The sequence below is a fragment of the Telmatherina bonti genome (genome assembly GCF_933228915.1).
Source record: "Telmatherina bonti genome assembly, chromosome: 21".
NCBI classification, from domain to species: domain Eukaryota; kingdom Metazoa; phylum Chordata; class Actinopteri; order Atheriniformes; family Telmatherinidae; genus Telmatherina; species Telmatherina bonti.
This window is the reverse complement of record NC_136630.1, coordinates 11,537,793-11,557,338: the sequence shown is the minus strand read 5'-3', so window position 1 is coordinate 11,557,338 and position 19,546 is coordinate 11,537,793. Positions and strand designations below refer to the sequence as shown.

At 37.1% G+C, this 19,546-nt stretch overlaps 1 protein-coding gene across 1 annotated transcript; it reads left to right on the top strand.

Annotated features, from left to right (window-relative positions):
- Positions 1 to 242: 242 nt before the first annotated feature.
- Positions 243 to 17,575, top strand: fshr (follicle stimulating hormone receptor; the record flags this gene model as incomplete). Its single annotated transcript, XM_079261195.1, has 13 exons — positions 243 to 346; positions 4,823 to 4,894; positions 6,197 to 6,271; positions 6,361 to 6,435; positions 9,926 to 10,000; positions 10,418 to 10,498; positions 12,988 to 13,056; positions 13,141 to 13,215; positions 14,690 to 14,875; positions 14,996 to 15,207; positions 15,473 to 15,654; positions 15,744 to 15,935; positions 17,042 to 17,575. The coding sequence occupies 13 exons, from the start codon at positions 243 to 245 to the stop codon at positions 17,573 to 17,575; spliced, it is 1,932 nt and encodes a 643-aa protein (XP_079117321.1).
- Between the last annotated feature and the right edge of the window lie 1,971 nt (positions 17,576 to 19,546).

Sequence of the window (19,546 nt, the reverse complement as noted above, 5' to 3'; positions counted from 1 at the left end):
TGGATAAACGGACGAAGTAGCAAAACTATCACAGCAATTTTAGGGCTTCAGTGGAGGAGCTGCATAATCGCACAAGTGGGTAAAACACACCAAAGAAGAAGAAAAACTGGGACTTTTAAAAAAGAAGTCAAACTTTCGGACCAAGGCATAGTGAAAAGATAATGATGGTGATGATGATGATACACATAATGCTGATATCTCTGGTTGTAAATGTGGGAACAGCTTCCTTACTTGGCTCCAAAATGGACCTTAAACGTGGATTTGACAGACTGCTGGGTTCATGCTATAAGGTTGGATTTGGAGTCACAACAATTCCCTCCAACATCTCCAACAACACCCAGTGCCTGTAAGTACAAACACACGGGCTCTCACAGAAACATGGGGATGTAAACACAGTTACTTTCTAGAGGAAAGGCAGTGTTGCAGCTGTTGTCGTTTTTACATTTCAGGTGCTTGTTCCCCCTCCCAAATCCTCCCAAATTCCTCAAATTTTTATGCAATTTAAGACATTCTGGGGTTTAACTTTGGATATATATGGAAAATGGGAAAAAGAAAACAAAAAACAGGGGGGTTGAAAGAGCTGTTGCCTCACATTAATCTATTTGAAAGCATTTATATCTGACTCTTCCTTTAATGGAATAAGAAGAAGAAGAAGAATCCTTTAATGGACTAAACAGTTAGGATAATGAATGAATGGTCATTTAAAATGCATCTAATTTGACAATAATGATACTAAAATTGCTATATTTCTTGCTGTGGACATCCAATAAAATCAGTTCTCGGGCTTAACCTGGATTTACTAAAGAGCTATCAAACCTGAATTATTTGAACCTACGACATTGACACTTTTAGACTCTAGAGAAAGCTTACATACTAGTTTCCCAATACAGAACATGAACAATCCAAACCCCATTTTAAATAGTTCTCTTAGTTTGATAATCTAGTTTGAGTTGTTTATCTCAAACTGAGTTAGCAAAGGTAAAGAGTAAAGAGTAAAATCCTAAATAGATCTAATTATGAAGACATTTAGGTCTGTACTTCAAAAACACATCTCAAACTGCTGAGCATTTATGTTCTTACACTCTTTCACATTCAAAGGGTATGCAATGTTTACAAAATCCCATCCTGTGAGCATGCATATTCACTGAGATTTTCCTCTCTACTCCTCACTCATCTGCTCTTGGCTAAAATGTGCACTGAGCTTCCTATTGCTGGTTTTATTAAACATTTATTAACTCGGGGAGTGTATGCAAAGCATGCCTGCTCTTTCTCACTGTTTTGGAGCAGCCACAGGTCAAAGACATCCTCTAGAGTTGCTTGGTTTTTTTTTTGTTTGTTTATTTGTTTAAATTCAGTACTTAAGTATTTGCTGTGTGGGTTTCCTGCATTCACATTCATGCCACAGTTTCCAATGCATTTATGAGCATGTTTTATCTGTCAGTATAGAATATGGTGTGAAACTGGTGTGAGGAGACAGAACTTTGCATGTTTAGTTTGTGTCCTCACAATATACTGGTGTCTTCCAGTGGTTTTTGTGGAATTAATGCCCAAATGTCAACAATATTTAGCTTTAGAACCAGCTGCAGAACAGAAGCTAAAAAATTAGATTTCTAATAAGTCTTAACTTCACTTCTCAAAAAGTTGGAACTCTGTATGAAATGTAAACAAAAACAGAATGCAGCGGAGCTTATCTTGAATTTAACAGCAGCTGGTTTAAAGAATGTTGACTAACATGTATCGTCCAGTCTGCCTTGAAAACAGTCCCAGAACATCTGGGAACTGAGGGGACTAGGGGTTGGAACTTCAAGAGAGGAATGCCATTCCTGCTTGATAAACAGTACATACTGAATTGCCTCTCTTGTTCAGATCCCTGCCCTTGGCATGCATGGGCTACCGAGTGGTAGTAGAAACGGAAAATGACCTTTAAATAGGAAGATACTCCCTGCAGAATCAGAACCAGGAAGGTTTCATTAAGCACCATCACACGAGGCCTTGGGTACACGCTGAGAAAGAGAAGGCACAAGTTAATAACAGTACGAACATACATTTATATGGGATCATTTATTGTATGTTGAGAAAATGAAGTTTGTTTTCTTGAGATAATAAGATGATGTAGGGGGAGACTAAACAGGAAGTGGTTACTGTCTTACACCTGATTCACTGATCACAAAAGACCCCAAGACAGCTAGGGAGGGGCTACAGTCATGGTGTTATGTGTAAGTCTGTATATGAGTAGTTGCTTAATCATAATACTGTAACATGTCACAATTTCAGCCTTTGTCAGACTTGATGAAGTCTGATAAAGTAAAGTAAAGTAAAGTCGGATGTACTGATCAGCAATGTCCTGACAGTAGCTTGTCTGTTGCCTGTTTGACTGTGCAGTGCGGTACTGAAGCATCCCAGCAGAGAACAACACTGTACTGGAATGCCCCTTGGACCCACCTGTTTAGTTATGGGGAAACAAAAAGATAATGGCTGAGCTCTCTTTTAATTTGAAGGACAGTCTCCCCCTCCCCATCACCCCACACCCTTCTGAGAACTGATATCCCACAAGCTCCTACAGCAACAGACTTCTGCATCCAAAGCGTGAAGAAGTTGTTGTGGGACTTTGACTCCTGCAGCATTTAGAATAGAAACCAAACCTGCTTCCAGCAGACAATAAACACACTCAATAAAATCCAGTTTATTAATGTACATACTTCATTTTCTTGTGTTTTATATTTCTTATATATATAACAAGTAGGTTTCCAGGAGGAACCTAGGTGTAGTCCCCCCCATACTTTTTCCAGGCTTCCTCTAAGTTGCAAGGAGTATGTCTGACTCAATTCTCTAAATTGTTGCTAGAAGTGAGTGTGAGCCTGAATGAATGTTTGTTTTTCTGTGTTGGTTCTGTGATGGACTAAGAACTGATCGAACCCCTCCCAATCCTGCATTTGAATGATTCGTTTTCTCAAGATAACAAATTCTGTTTTCTCAAGATAACAAAATAAATTGTCTCATTATCATGAGAAAACTGTTTATAAAAGTCATGTGGTCACTCTTGATTTCCATATCTGAATAAAATGCAGTGAAACAGAGTAGAATTCTATACCTACCTGTTTGTTGTTTTTTTTGTTGTTGTTGTTTTTTTTTATTATTATTAGCTGGAGAATAACAGCATGCTAACTTCAGGCACACAGATACAACAATAAAAAGAAAAATAATTATATAAACATTAATGTTTGCATTATATTACACTTAAGGTCTACTTTTGTGAACATGAAGGTCTCCAGGTGTGTGTGTGTGTGTGTTACCAGCTCCACTGGTACTATCGTAACCTTCACATCATCAGAGGTACTAGTTATTTAACAAAGCACTGGAAATAAGCTGTAAATTATCTTACCTGTGTGGTCTGGAAGATGTAGTATCTGTGATTTTTTAAAGAGGAAAATAAAATTGAATTTTGAATTATCATAACACAAAAGGGCATTCCTCTGTTTCTGAATCCATGCAGTGATTTTCAGAATCAGAATATCGCATGTGTTCATGCAATGCTGCCTCAGAGCCTTTAAATTACAGCGATTTGATCAGATTTTTGGTGGTATCTCATGTAGAAAAGTCTTCAGATTCTGTCAAACTTGTGTATTGAACGTCTTTGCAGGTTTAAGCTATAAAACTTGATTCTGTGTTGCGTCTCAGCTTAAAGACAGAAATTTTTGCAAAAAGGCTGCACATCTTTACTTCTGGAAACTTTTTTATTAAACTCCATCGTATTGTTAACTTGACGCCAATTATTTTAGAAGCTGCGATGTGGATCACTTTCTTTCCCAACGTTTTATTTCCCTCATCACTTCTTCATTGCTGCCATTAAATTCAAGATGAGCTTATAATTGTCATGAAATAGTAAAATGTTTCACTCTCAACATTGGATACAATTTCACATTTCTGCTGGGGATGAATGATAGCTTTATGAGATTTGCACATAAGCATTTTCTAATTTTTTTTTTTTTTTTTTTTTTTTTTTTTACATTTTATACTTCATCCCACCAACCAAGATAATTTCACACAACAGAATCTTTACTTTCATGTCTCACTGAACAACGAGCCGAAGGATGGAGAGCTACAGTTGGACACCTTCCAAATAACGCCAAGCTAAATCTATTGTGTGTCTTATTGATTCAAAAGTTTCAAGGTGTCACTCTGACCAATTACAAGTGTTTCACAAATTGGCACAGAGCAGAAAAGGACAAAACACATTGTCAAGGAACCTCAAGACAGAGAAAAGAAGGAACTGTAATCAGAAAAAAAAAAGTTAAAATCACCACTTTACACCTGGAGACACATGAAAAGTTAAGATGTTCATAATCATACTAGTAGAAGCAACACATAGAAATACTGCAGCTCACACAGTTACAAACCAAGGACAGGCTTTATGCCAAAAGTAGCAATTATTCTCAGGAGATGCGCATCAAGCTCCCAGGCATAAATGTGTGTGTTCCCATCCCTTCAGCTCTGCTCAAAGGTCAAGGCTCAGGAGCAGCTGGGATATTTGCAAGTATGTGGCAGTAGATCGCCATGTCAGATGATCTACAACCATCAGTTGCTAAATGTTTGAGATGCTCCACGCACATTATTTGCACAATTTATATCTAGCTCGGAAAGAAAATTTCCGTCAGTGACTAGCTCTTTAATTATTGTCACGCAAACATGAAAAGCCTAAAGTATCCCACCTATATCCCTGACATACAGAAAAATGGCTTTGCTAATTATCCTCCACAATGTAAATCCCTGTGATCAGTGTGTTACTAAGAGCTGATGTGAGTGGCTGTATCTGTACCAACAGGCAAGTTAAGCAAACACAGATGAGAGAGATTCAGCAGCATGCCTTCATCCACCTCCAACATCTCAGGAAAATGTAAGTGTGTCTGTTTCTCATCTGCATTGTTTGATCATGAGGAACTGCAAAAGTCAAAACACTCCGATCTTTTACACAAAGAAAAAGATTATTCACAATATTATTACATGTCTACATGCTTATGTGAAAATTTAACATTTCTATTTAAATGTTTTCACTTGCAGAAAATGAAAAAAGTGGGCATGTTTTTTAAGTGATTAAATTATGATGTATAATCTAAATCCACATTTTGCTTCAGAAAGCAGTATATTTGGCTTGCAAGCCATTTTTTGCACCTATATAATAATAAAAAGGGTATTTATTAATTATTAGTATGAATCACTGACATTTTAAGTCCATGATTTAAATTTAGAGATCAAATTCGGTGTTATAAAGCACAAACTTCCACAAAAAAGGACTGTGTAAAAATAAAAAAGGGTAATGCAGTGATTTGCCTTGTTAAAGGGAAGAAAAACTCAACTTCCTTCTATGGACCAATAATCTTCATAATCTCTCTCCTTGTGCCCTGCATATATAGGTTGCACCATGTTCTCCAAATCTTCTTTTGACATTACAGATAAAAAGTGCTAAAAATTTTTGTAGTATCGTGTCGAGCTGTGTTGAATCTCCTCTTCTCATCTACAGGATCTGTTTGTTTGCATGTCCAAGCTTTTATTAATTGTTTGGTTTTAGTGTTTAACATTTCCAACTTTACCTGATTATTCCAGGAAATTGAGTTGCAATCAGGTTTTGGAGATTACTAATCTGAATTGCATTTTCTTTTCCTACTTTCACACAAAAAAAATTTTTTTTAAAAAAGTCCAGTTTTACCATGCTGGATCTCACTGTGCAAGGCCCTTGTTTTGTTTTTTCTTTTGTCTTGTTAGCCTCCCTGCTCCTTGTGCAGTAAATGCTGTTTTATGATGACAAACAAGTCACAATTTATTTGTGACTAATGCTTCCACTTTATTTTGATACCAACATTTAATCTTTTCTTCCATCTCTGCCTCTTTTCCAACCTCAGTACTATAGTGAGGAATGACATGCTGCAGAGCATTGGTACATCTACCTTTGCCAATCTTGCTCATCTTACTGACATGTGAGTATACAGATTTCTAAAAACCCACTGCACAAGCTGTGTTTTCTCCTACACGCCTGTGTGTTTAGTCTTTCATATGAAGCAAGAGGAGCTGCAAACTCTGAGAAGGCTGATTATGCAGATAGCTGAGGAGAAAGCTTGGGAGACATGCACGCACCTATTAAGCATAAATGAAACCCTGACAGCTTCAATTCTAAACTTATGTCATCATGTGTTTCTCTTAGCTTCATATCTGAAAATGTTGCTTTGGAGAGTATAAAAGCTTTTGCTTTCTCTGATCTACCACAGCTTATTGAAATGTAAGTATGCCTTTCAGGATGGTTGCAGTGATGAATCAATGTAAACGTAATATTATACATGAGTGTGTCATTGAATGTGTTTCTTTCAGAGAGATAACCAAGTCGAAACACCTGAGCTTCATCCACCCAGACGCTTTCAGGAACATCTTGAGCCTACGACGTTTGTGAGTACTCACTGAGAGTGTAGCAGAGATAGACACCGTCTGCTTCAGTTTATGTTTTCAAGTTAATTGTGAGTGCAAAATAGGTTATGGATGACAGGCCTACTTATCATGCCCCACACAACCAGATGCATGATTTTTTTAACTAGGACTAATTCCCTTGATTCAAAATCAAGCTTCAGTCTTCATCCAAAAAGAAATGTTTTAATACGTTTCTTTTTCCTCCAAAGTTTGTTACACTAACATCCCCCGCCGTGTTACCTTTATGCTTCGCAATTGTTTCTATCTGTAAAAACAATCTCAGCGTAACCATTTATAAGTAACAGTGCATTGCCGAAATCCCTCAGGAACCGTACCAGCAGTGCCGCTGTAGGACTTGCCCCAATTGTAAGAACTGGGGCACAAAAACTCAGCAATATAAAAAGTAGAAATAAAAAAGCATGTTTTTGAGCAATTACAGTTCAAACAAGAACACCTGATAAGTGAACAAAACACGTGTGAAAAGTCTTTGTTTCAGTCTGTATTAGAAAGCAAGGCCAAGTTAGTTCCGCTGTTTATTACTTAAAGTATTAAATGAATAAACTTTCACTAAGATTAAATTCCTTTTCCATCTATTATCCATCATTAACTCATCTAAAATATTAATAAAGGGACTGATAGACTATGTTGGCAGGGATTTCCTAGGAAGCTGAACTTATTCTTTTCAGGTGTTTTTTTTTTTATTGTAATGCTTGAGAAACCTGAACTTTTTGCCCCTGCAGTGTGACAAAATACATGGCTTGTCACCTCTTTACCTCTTTTTTTCAGCTTTTATGACTCAACAATCCCATGTTTATAGGAGGTTTGTGAGTGACCACCTGATCCGTCTGAAATGTTTGTCATGATTTACCTTAAAAACAGGCACCTTCATAGTATCCAACACACATGGCTTAGTAGGATATGAGTTCCAACAAAGTTTTCAGCAAGAAAATGCTGAGTGATTAAATAAAAAAATAGTTTATAGGAATACCGCTTCAATGTGTTGCACAAAATTCTCCCAGAAGAAATGTTTCAATAGTTTTTTTAGGCAAAAGAAAGTCAGACCAGTAAGTCAAAATAAAGCAGTAACCTGGTAACCGGATAACCAGAAGATATATACAAGAAGACAAGAACCTTGGAGTTCAGCTGGACAACAAACTGGACTGGAAATGCAACACTGAATACATCTACAAGAAAGGTCAGAGCAAACTCTACTTCTTAAGGAAGCTGAGATCTTTGATTGTCTGCACCAAGATGTCGCATATCTTCTATAAGTCTGTTGTGGAGAGTGCAGTCAGCTTTGCAGCCATCTGCTGGGGTAGTATCATCAGAACCAGAGACTTGAAGAGAATCAACAAACTGATCAAGAAAGCTGGTTCTGTGCTTGGAGTAACTCTGGAGCCGCTGAAGCTGATTGTCTAAAGAAGAATGCTGCACAAGCTGATGAAGATGATGGAGGATTCTTCACACCCTCTCCACAACACAGTGAAGAAACAACAAAGTGTGTTTCTTCTTCAGGGCTGCTGCCTGCAGCCATCAGCCTCTAGAACAAGACCTCCTGTAATTAACAATTATCTACGACAATATTGAATTTCCCTTTGGGGATCAAGTTAGGAAAGTATTTTCATTCACTTCATTCACATATTTATATATATAAATATATATATATATATATATATATATATATATATATATATATATATAGTTCTCCCTTGAGGCCTTGGTTCTTCTCCAGTTTCCCATGCTCCTTTTTCATGATACTTCCATCATTGGGGATGGATTCATCTATCACTACGGCTTTCCTCTGCTGTTTATCCATGATCACTATGTCCGGTTGGTTGGCCACCACCATTTTATCCGTCTGGATCTTGAAGTCCCAGAGGATCTTAGCCCTCTCTTTCTCCACCACCTTGTGGGGAGTTTCACACTGGGACTTAGGGGTCTCCAGTCCATATTCTGCACAGATATTCCTGTACACTATGCCAGTTATTTGGTTATGGCGCTCCATGTATTCTTTGCCTGCCAGTATCTTACACCCTGCTGTGAGGTGCTGGATTGTTTCCTTTGCATAGTCTGCACCTGGGATCCTGCCTGTTATAGTAGATCTGGGCCTCGATCGCTCTGGTGCTCAGGGCCTGTGCTGCTATGATCAGTGCTCTGTGCTGTCCTTTAGTCCAGCCACTTCAGTGATCTGCCGGTGGCACATCCCATGCAGGGGCTTCCCCTCCCATGATGGTTCTTCCATCTCGTGTGGTTATATATAAATATATACATTAATGAAATAAATAAAAAAAACTTTAATCCCCAAAGGGAAATTCAATATTTGAAGTAGATAACTGTTAATTACAGGACGCCTTGTTCTAGAGGCTGATGGCTGCAGGCAGGAATGATCTTCTGCATCTTTCAGTCTTACAGCAGACCTAAAGAAGCCTCTCACTGAACACAGTTTGTTGTTTCTCCACTATGTTGTGATCTATTTATACTCTAAAGTTTAAAGTCTGCTAATGTGTCAGCAAAGCACCTAAAAATGATAACAAACATTGTTAAAAGTTTGATTTGAAGTATTATGTAAGCCACAAATATAGATCGTTTTCCTTTTAGAGTAAAGTTCCTTTTTGACTGATTGCTCTGAGCATCTCAGGCACCTTTATGAGACTGACATTTAATATTTTCTATTTAATCTCCCAACTGAAACACTCGCATAGATTGTTAAAGTCAGTTATTACCTTTCCTTTTATAGACAGCAGGAAGGAAATATGACTTGTTTAAACATTTTCCACATCAGAGTATAAAATAATCCTCAACTTTTTCCTTTGACAAGCTCCAATAAGCACATCAATGTGTCCCTGGCATGAGTTCAAGACCTACATATGACAGCTGTTTGTTTTTTGTTGTTTGTTTTTTTTATTTCTGAGTTATTTCCAGTTAATAACCCAAGTAAAACCATTTTACCATTTCCTTGTGGGACAAAAATAAAAAGCTATCAGCTTTATGAAGGCCATATGGTTGCATGTTTTGGTTACATTTATATACAAAACATTACAGTAGACGTGTGTCACTTCCTGGTTGGGTTCAGCCAAAACCATTAAGCTTTGGAGAAAGATGATGGTTAGGGCTAAAACTGCATTCTTAACCAGTTCTGAGCTTTGCAAACTTTGGTTTTTATAATAAATGTTTGAAATCTTAGTTCAAAATTCCCAAATAAAATAAATAAAAATAATCATTTTTAACAATGCAGTCTTCATGATTACTTTCAGGACCACAAACAGTTTCTGAGCCAATTCTTGTTTCTCATTGTGTTAATATGATGCTAAATGTCTCATTTTCTCCCTCTGATATTCAAGCTTCGTGAGAATTTGTTGAGGAATTTCTGCAGTGAATGCTACGTTGTGTGTGATTTTATGACTGCAGTCATTCTTTCAGAAGTTCCAGTATAAATGTAGTAACATTTGTTGGCTGAATCTTTACATCACAGGACCATCTCCAACACTGGCCTGAGAATATTTCCAAACCTCGCCAAGATCCGCTCTTTGGCCCAACGCTTTCTGCTGTAGGTGTCAGCACACAATGAAAGTAAACCAAAAGCATGCACAGAAACACTCCCACACACCATGACTCCTACATGAACCTAGATTTGTTGGCACACTGGATTAAGTTTGCTCAAAAGAAATCACATATCAAACACAAACACATATGCAGTTAAAACCTACACATAGAGGAATCCGTTGAGATTTGTCTGTTTAAAGCAAACCGTCTTTACCGCTGTTTATATTCAAACTGTCATCTGACATCTGTGTTTTCTTTTTCTTTACATGAAAGTGGTTTTGACAGAGATTCTCAGTTACATATAATTTGTATTTGCACTTGTCCCTGCTAGAGTTTTTCTGTAAAACATGATTTCTCTTTTTTCATATCCTGTTTCTTCATTAATTATGTTTTTCTTTTGTTTAATATTTGTTCCGATTAGAGACCTACATGACAACATCTACTTAGAGGCTGTCCCTGCCAATGCCTTCAGAGGCCTCTGTACTCACACTATTGAAGAGATGTGAGTGATTCATCCTTTGTTTTTGTTTTTTTTTGTTGTTGTTTGTTTGTTTGTTTTTCAAAAATATACCTCCATTATCCAAATCCGAACATTATGCACAATAATACATTTGTTTATTTATCTTCTTTATCTGCCTTTACCTCTTTTGGACTGTCTAATGCTCACATCATCTTACATTTTCCCTTTGTCTCCATCTCAGCAGCAGTTCACAAATCCAGTTAAAATTCATGAATTGAGTCAAGTTCAAATAGAAAAATCTATTTTATGCTCTATGCACACGCCATTACTTGTTAGTCTTGTGTAGATTATGTGAAATTAAATCAGTGTTGGCTCATGTCTTCAGCTTGGTGGTAGCTGTTCTTTGGTAAAAGAAAAAAAAACATCTTCTCCTGTTAAAGGTTTTAGGATGATAAAAGAAAAAAAGTCCCAAGGATGACAATGAAGTCATGGAGCAAAACCCTTTTATATCAGGCATAAATCCTCCCATTAACATTTCACTTTGCATCCTTGAAGGCCCTCAGACTTATTACTTTGAGGAGGATGAGTCTTGATGTTTTTTCAACAGAGAAGAGAAGAAATGACTAAAATATACTTTTGATATGTTGGCAATTCCATGCTTTTATATCGGATATTTGTGGACCTTTTTATTTTTGTAACTTTTATATTAATATTTAAATTTTATAGTAATATAGAACATGATAAAACTGGATTTAAAAAAAGAAACACTATAATAACACCAAGCTTACTTCACCTTTTTGCTTTGTTTTCACACAATGCACAGATGACTGTGGGATCATGATAATGTTATCATGCCTCACACTCCCAGTACATCAGTCAACATGTACACCACACACCAGTGCAGGGTTAAAGACACCAATGTTGCCTTAAATCCAACTGCTCCCCCAAGGGCTTCTCTAGACAATCAAATTATAACAAATATTCAATGTAAAATGGCCTCAACCTGGAGATGCCCAAGTCCAAGTGAATGCAACATATTATATACTTCTATATGTTCTACAACAACCACGTTTTTAACTATAATTTAGCATTTATGCAACGTTATCTTATAAACGGCCTATGTGGGTGACATTATCAGTCTGTTCAGATTGTTCATATCTTATGAAAAGGATATAAAAGGCATAAAACACCAACAGCGACTACAGTCATGAAATGTAGGATCATCCTAAATAAACAATTGTTGAATAAAATAATATAATTAGCTGTTTGTTTTTACAAATGTTGCTTCACTTGCTAGATGACCACTTAACCTGTTTTAATCAGTCCAATAATTTCTGAAATCTAGACTCTTTGTGAATGTTTACATGGGTTTACTATATAACAATAATCCAATGACAGATATATAAACAAACACAAAAAAGATGTGTTCAGTGCATGTGATATTCATGATATGATTTTACAGGGTTTGTTTTTATTTTTGGTATTTACTTAAAGCAATAGTTCAATATGTCTGGATTAGGTTTTTCAAATGGAAAAATTGAATTTTCCTGTTTGCACAATGAAGATGAGGCTTTGCTTAACTTAGCAACTGCACTGGAAACTTCTTACAGGGTAACAAAATCCTCCTATTGGCACCTTCAGAGCTCACTAATTACTGTACCACTCATTCAGTCTGGACAAAAATCAAAAGTGTAAAAACGACACCTTGTGGTTTCACACGAATAAAGTATCTGACTTCTCTTAATTGTTGCTGGGCAACCAGTGAGAACCCAGGAAGTTACTGCAACTGGCCGATAAATAGTCTGGCACATAAACCTCAGAAAAACTCATTTCTGAAAGCCTTACAAAAACAATATAATGCTTTAATTAAACCACAAAGGTTTTAACAATTCAGACGGAGCCAGACCAGCTGGTTCTTTTTGCTTCCAGCTTTTGCTCCTTGTTAAGCTTTTGGGCTGCTGGATACAACCTCAAGCATGCAGGAGAAGGGCAGCAATATCGTCGCAAAAAAGTAAATAAGCCCATTGTAATGTCAAATTGTAAAGTAATATCTCATATACAGGGCTTTACTGACTAAGCACCCCCAGTCTTATGTCCCTAACCCTAACAAAATCACTGCAAACTGATGATATATTAAAAAAGGAAAAAGACATATGTTGACAACAAAATTATCTCCATAGTTTGTGTTTGCATTGTGTTTTTGCTTTTTTGTTATTTTTCTTTCACCCTTTGCTGCTTAGTGGGATTAGTGTGGCACATGTTATTGCTTTACATAGAGCTCTGACGCTGACTACAGTACGTCATCCATACTACCAAATATAAGAATATCAATGAGGAAACATAAACAGATGACTAATACTGTGAAAATAATTGTTTAACAAAAGGCCTGTGTATTTGCTCAGCTTTAGTTAGTGGGAACAAAAGAAGTGCAAACACACAGTTTGGCGTCAGCAGCTCTGACGAGTTTACTTTTGGGAATGATGAGTGCTGGAGCCACGTGACTGTCATTTGGCTTCATTTTCTGATGACAGACGGCTCACCAGAAATGGCATCAAGGAGGTGGCAAGTGGCGCCTTCAACGGAACAAAGATGTACAGATTGTGAGTCACAGACAGACGCAGAAGATTTGCAAAAATTATAATCATCCTACATATTTTATTTCTCTCTTGCTGCTTCTCTTATAGGCTCCTCGGAGGCAACAAACAGCTTACTCACATCAGTCCCAGTGCCTTCGTGGGTTCCAGTGAGTTGGTGGTACTGTAAGCATGACATCCAACATTATCTCGTGCCTACATGATTCACCCTCATCATCTTTAATTGAACTCAGAATGCAGGAAAACACAAAAAAAATCTGCAATGTGTGGGAAAAAGTCTCAAAAACTTTGTAGACTTAAGTTAAATATTAATGCTCGATTAAATAAGAAACAGCTCAGTCTTTGAAGCGAGAATCAAACGAAAGTGTTTATTTTTACTATTTCAGTTGTAATTGCTTGTTTATTATCAATTTTTTCATTTACATATTAATTTTCTAAAGCTTCCCAACAGAAACTAGACATTACTGTGCAAATTTCCTGAGCCAGAACTGGTTTTTACAAATCAAGTTTGAAAACCTTTTAGGGAAACTTAATGCAACACTCCAGGATACACCAGATTGTGGACTTGTAACACTAGTCTTATGAGATATGCAAAGTTTCCAGCTAATGTTTCTTTAGGAATCACCTCACTGCAGCATAAATACTATATTAAAAGTCTTTCAAACAATTATCTTTGGATTATTCCCTAAAAGCAACAAAACAAATATGAAAGGCTAGTTGTTTTTATATTAAAATTCTCTTTATTGTTTAGTTATCTGTTGTAACACAACACTGATTCATCCTCTGAGTTTGTTTCCTTTACCATAATTGATTTTTCATGGTTCAATGTTGGTTTAACATAAAATAACATATTCCATTGAAAATGGTGAGATACAAGGACTGAATTCAAAATTAAAAAAGTAGCCAAAGTTTTAAAAAGTAAAAAAGATTTTAGAAAGAAAGTCATAAAACCCAATAACCTGATGTTCAGGACCTCTTAAAAAGATTACATTTAAATCTGATCACTCTGAAACAAAATATGAGGAAAGCTGTCAAACATTTACGTAGCATTATATTTTTACGAGTCACCTTTAAATATAAAATAATCTTACAAAGAGCAATCATCATTTTTAAAAAAAACTTGTTTCCAAAAAAAAAGCTGGGATACTTTATGTTATGCTAATAAAAATTGGATTCAGTTGCTTTCTAAGGCTGTAAATCAGATATTCTTTATGGAAAAAAGAGCAAAAAGATCAAATGAATATTGTGTTAGATGAAAAACTGGTGAACGTTATTGTTGTTTTCTCTAATGCACGCTCATTTTTTTTTATTCAAAGTCAGAAATATGATGATGAAAAAGCTGAAACAAGGGAAGATTTACACTGTCTTTTCTTTTTGTAACAGTGCTCAGAAGATACACTGCTGTATCTCTGAAACTGAGATGCTCTTCTATTGTGATTCGTATGCTCAACAGTTTCAGGCCTCTTATGTCATATTGTTTTTTGTTTTTTCTTTGTATTCTGTATTTGTTTACTTGCTACGCACCATCCCAACTATTCTGGAAACAAGGCCATAAGTCAAATTAGTGCAAAATGAAAAAAGGAGTGTTGGAAATTAAAATGACTCCTGCTAAATCCTCTTGCCTCTATTTCCTCTGCAGGGACATCTCTCATACAGCTATCAGTTCTCTGCCAGCCTCCATCCTTGGTGGTCTCAGAAAGCTGCTTGCAGAGTCTGCCTATCAGCTGAAAGAACTTCCTCCATTGCAGCACTTTCCCAAGCTGCGCTCTGCCAATCTGACATACCCATCACACTGCTGCCCCTTTAAAGATGTGCCCAGAAACGTGTATGCATGTCTTGCAAAACACAGCATGTTGCAGTTACAATAATACATTCAAGCCAGTTGAATCACTAGCCCTGTGTTAATACTGTAATGTATGTTCACCTGTGTGATGCTGTGTGATAGATCATATCGGCACCCACTCTGTGACCACCCAAAGGCAAAGGATATGACTCTGTTTTTCAAGGAGCACTGTTCCAACTTCACCTGCAGCCCAGAAACTGACGAATTCAACCCCTGTGAGGATATCATGTCCCCTGTCCCCTTGAGGGTCCTCATCTGGATCATCTCTGTTCTCGCTCTTCTGGGCAACGCAGTGGTTCTCCTTGTACTCTTAGGTAGGAAAAACCCTATGTCAAGTTTTTTTTTTGCCAATTGTGGATGACGTTTTGCTACATGTGCTGCATGTGATTGTTCAGTTTGTGCATCTCACATGTGCTGCTTTCAAGCATGCAAAAAAAACCTACATATCTCAGTGTTTTGATCCGTTTGTTTTTTTTTCTTTGCATTTTTTACCCTTTAATCTGTTTCACAGAAGATGCTGCTTTTAAAGCATATTACTAGTTACTGCAGTCATTTTACATTTCCACCACTGTGAGGCAGGCAGCCGCTCCAAGCTGACAGTGCCCCGTTTCCTCATGTGCCACCTGGCCTTTGCTGACCTCTGCATGGGCATCTACTTGGTTGTCATAGCAACTGTAGACATGCTCACACATGGCCGGTACTACAACTATGCCATTGACTGGCAGACGAGCCTCGGCTGTAACGCGGCAGGCTTTTTCACGGTACGTATGTGCAGATAGACTTGACTGCGTGCATTAATGAAGAGACTCATCAATATCCATGTTTGAATAAATTAGCATGTCGTTTACAGGTGTTTGCCAGTGAGCTGTCAGTGTTCACATTAACAGCCATCGCCGTGGAGCGCTGGCACACCATCACACATGCTCTGCGGCTTGACCGCAAGATTCGCCTGAGGCACGCTTGTATCATGATGACAGCAGGCTGGATCTTTTCCTCTTTGGCTGCATTTCTGCCCACTGCTGGGGTCAGCAGTTACAGCAAAGTGTGTACTTTATTAAATTACATTTACTCTTTCTGTACTTTTCAAATCATTCATGTAGATCATTCTGTACATATTGGAAAAACAAAACTATAAAAATTAAAAACTGCAACAAATTTATTTTCATCTGTGAGCAACAGATTTTAATGATTAATTGTTTTGTAAAACTCCAGAAGAAAGAAGGAAAAAAATGTTAGTTAGACCAAGACCTATTCTCAGAAACATAATAGTAATTGTATTATAATTAATAATGACCTAAATATGACTTAAAAACAACAAATAGATACAAAATAAGTAATGAAACATTAAATGATCAGAAGAGATACAAAATCCCCAAAAAGATACCAAACAACCTAAATTCCAAATAAACAATAGAAGACAAAAGTTAATCCAAATAAGACTAAATTGACATATATGCAAAAAAAATAATAAAAATACAAATAAATTGACAACAGAAAGACACAAAATTAACTAAAGCAGTGTTTCTCAATCCTGGTCCTCAGGACACACCGTCCTACATGTTGGAGGGGTAACCTACTTTAACACACCTGGATGAAAGGAATGGCTTGTTAACAGGCTTGCAGGTGTGTTGGAGTAGAAACACATCTAAAACATGTAGGGCAGTGGGTCCTGAGGACCTGAATTGAGAAACACTGAGCTAAGTCATGCATAAATAATGAAAAGGAAATAAATAAGACCAAAAAAAAAATAAAGAGAGCTTATGCAAAACATCTGCAAGTTGCGAAATTCTTTCAGTCTGGTGGGGATGAGAATGTTACCATTGGTGTCTGTTCTCAGGTCCCATTCTTTCATCATCTTTTCTCTGTTGCACTTTATTTCCACTGTTCCCAATCGAAATTGTGGGTTTTAGGATGCACATCTTAAATAGTGATCACTGGCAGAGACTCCAGCTTCTCAGCCCCTCTTTATTAGACTAAGCGACATAAAGAATGAATCAATAAATATTTAATTATGATAACAAAGCTCTCAGCTTTATCTTCTATAGGCCCATATAGTGTATATTCTATAGCCCAGGATATAGCCTAATATGAACTTTTAGATCAATCTAAGCCTCTGATCAATATGTTTGAATATTTCTCCTCATGCAGGTGAGCATCTGCCTGCCGATGGATGTGGAGTCTCTGGTGTCCCAGGTCTATGTGGTTTCCTTACTTCTTCTCAACATCCTGGCCTTCTTCTGTGTGTGCAGCTGCTACCTCAGCATCTATTTGACTTACCGCAAGCCCTCCTCTCCACCGGCCCACGCTGACACTCGCGTTGCTCAGCGCATGGCCGTCCTCATCTTCACCGACTTCATCTGCATGGCTCCGATCTCTTTCTTTGCCATCTCAGCTGCCCTGAAGCTCCCTCTTATTACTGTATCAGACTCCAAACTCCTGTTGGTCCTTTTCTACCCCATCAACTCATGCTCCAACCCCTTCCTGTATGCCTTCTTCACTCGCACCTTCCGACGGGACTTCTTTCTCCTTGCGGCTCGTTTTGGCCTGTTTAAGACTCGGGCACACATTTATCGAACCGAGACTTCCTCCTGTCAGCAGCCAACATGGACTTCTCCAAAGAGCAGCCGTGTGATGTACTCTTTGGCAAATACTCTAAGTCTAGATGGGAAGCAAGAGTGCTGACTGTCATCCAGAAATTTATAGACGTTTCCTACAGCGTCCTATTTTTCCAAAAGTATGAGGACATTGTGGCAGTCTGGAATGGAAAAACACCTGAGAGTTAAAGAAATGAAACAGTTTGCTTGGTCACACTCGTAGATGTGCTTGAAACGACTGCTAAATTCTGTTTTAGTCCATCACTTGTGATTTAGAGAAGTTAGTCTTCATCTATATATCTAGTGTATTACTACTGTAGATTTACATGGACAATATAACATTTCAGCCACAGTCTTTTGGATTACTTGAGTGTTTCCCTTCTGATAAGCAACAACACAAAGCAACCTTTGTCTAATGGTCATTTTAGATCACATATCCCCTGTAAAATACTATTAAATGCATACAAACTATAGCAATTCACTTACAAACACAGCAACTGTAGATAATTGAGAAATGGGTCATAAAGGTGTCCCAGATATCCTTATGTTTGTTGTAACATGTTTGAAGTGCCAGATGGGCATATATTCCGCCAACAGTTTGTAAGTAGGAGAGCAGAAAAAGTTGTAAAACTGATGACTTCATCCGTCCGCTTGTGCAACAAACGACATGCAGTTGGTATCCCAAGATAATGCAACAAATTAAAGTGGAACAAACAGTTTGACAAAGATTTTACATGTGGGATATCACTGTGTGTACACCAAGAATTCAGCATTTATTTATTGTTCAATGGTGTGACTGAATGATATTCATTAAAAAGAACACTACAGGGGCTTGCTGATTAATAATCTCCTCATACACTCAGTCTGCTGAAGCTTTTTGTGTCTGTATTTCCCCTCCTACTCAGCGGTGTCCCCATTTTCCTGAATGAAGGCTCTGCAATCATCTTTAAAATATCATTTTGCTTGTTTGCTTTGCACAAAACATGTTATTGGTTGTTTTTTTTACATTGTTTATAAAGATTTTTGCTAAACTCCCTGCCTGTGGGTATTTATTAGAACTCTCTCAAACATGCACACGTGCAATGGATGTTTTTATCTAGCAGTGCTGTCCTTCGGCTCATCCAAAGCGTTCAAGGACATTGTGACCCTACCAACTTCTGTTCTATGTAGCAAGGTGGGTGGGTAGGTGTAGGAGGACAGAATACACAGCTGCTCATTCAACTTATTACAGGAGGATGGATACAACAGCAAGATAAGATGCAAATACACTCAGCAGAAAACCAGAGTTTCAAGGCTGCAGCTGCAAGCAGGAATCTGAGCCTCTCATTGATATGGATGCACTGCCTCCTACATGCTAATATCTGGATGCATTTTTACATTTGAACCATCAGGTGATGCTAATGACTCAAGATTTATTACCATGTTGCCTCATCCATGGTCCACAGTCACCATACATTTGCTGGGGGGAAAAAATAATAATATTAATAATAATAATAATAATAATAATAATAATAATTATATATATATATATATATATATATATATATATATATATATATATATATATATATATATATATATATATATATCAAACTACATTTAGGTTTACATCATTTTATCTATAAATGCAACAAAATTAACTAGCTTTCCAGGAGCAGATTCAGTATTGTTTTGGACATACACTGATTAATGGAATAACCATTTTTGTTGATCGTCTTCAAAAGAAAGAAATAAAGAAAGAAGTTTTACAATTTGACATATTCTCAAATTCAAACACATCCATAAAAAGAAGAAAAACTCGGTTCTGTCTTGAAGGGTTCGGTTCGCTGCTTCATCGCATCATTTGCGGTTAGATACTGTCCCCTGCTGGTCACTTAAAAGATTACACCATTCAAAAAGTCCTTTTGTACAAAAACAAGTCTCATAGGGACTTTTACTACTCTTTTGTTTTTTAAATTGCGGATCAATTAATCATTTTAATAACATTTTTTAACGAACTGGGGATATTTGTAGACTAATAATGCAACAATAATAAAAACAAAACCCCACTTCCTTACTA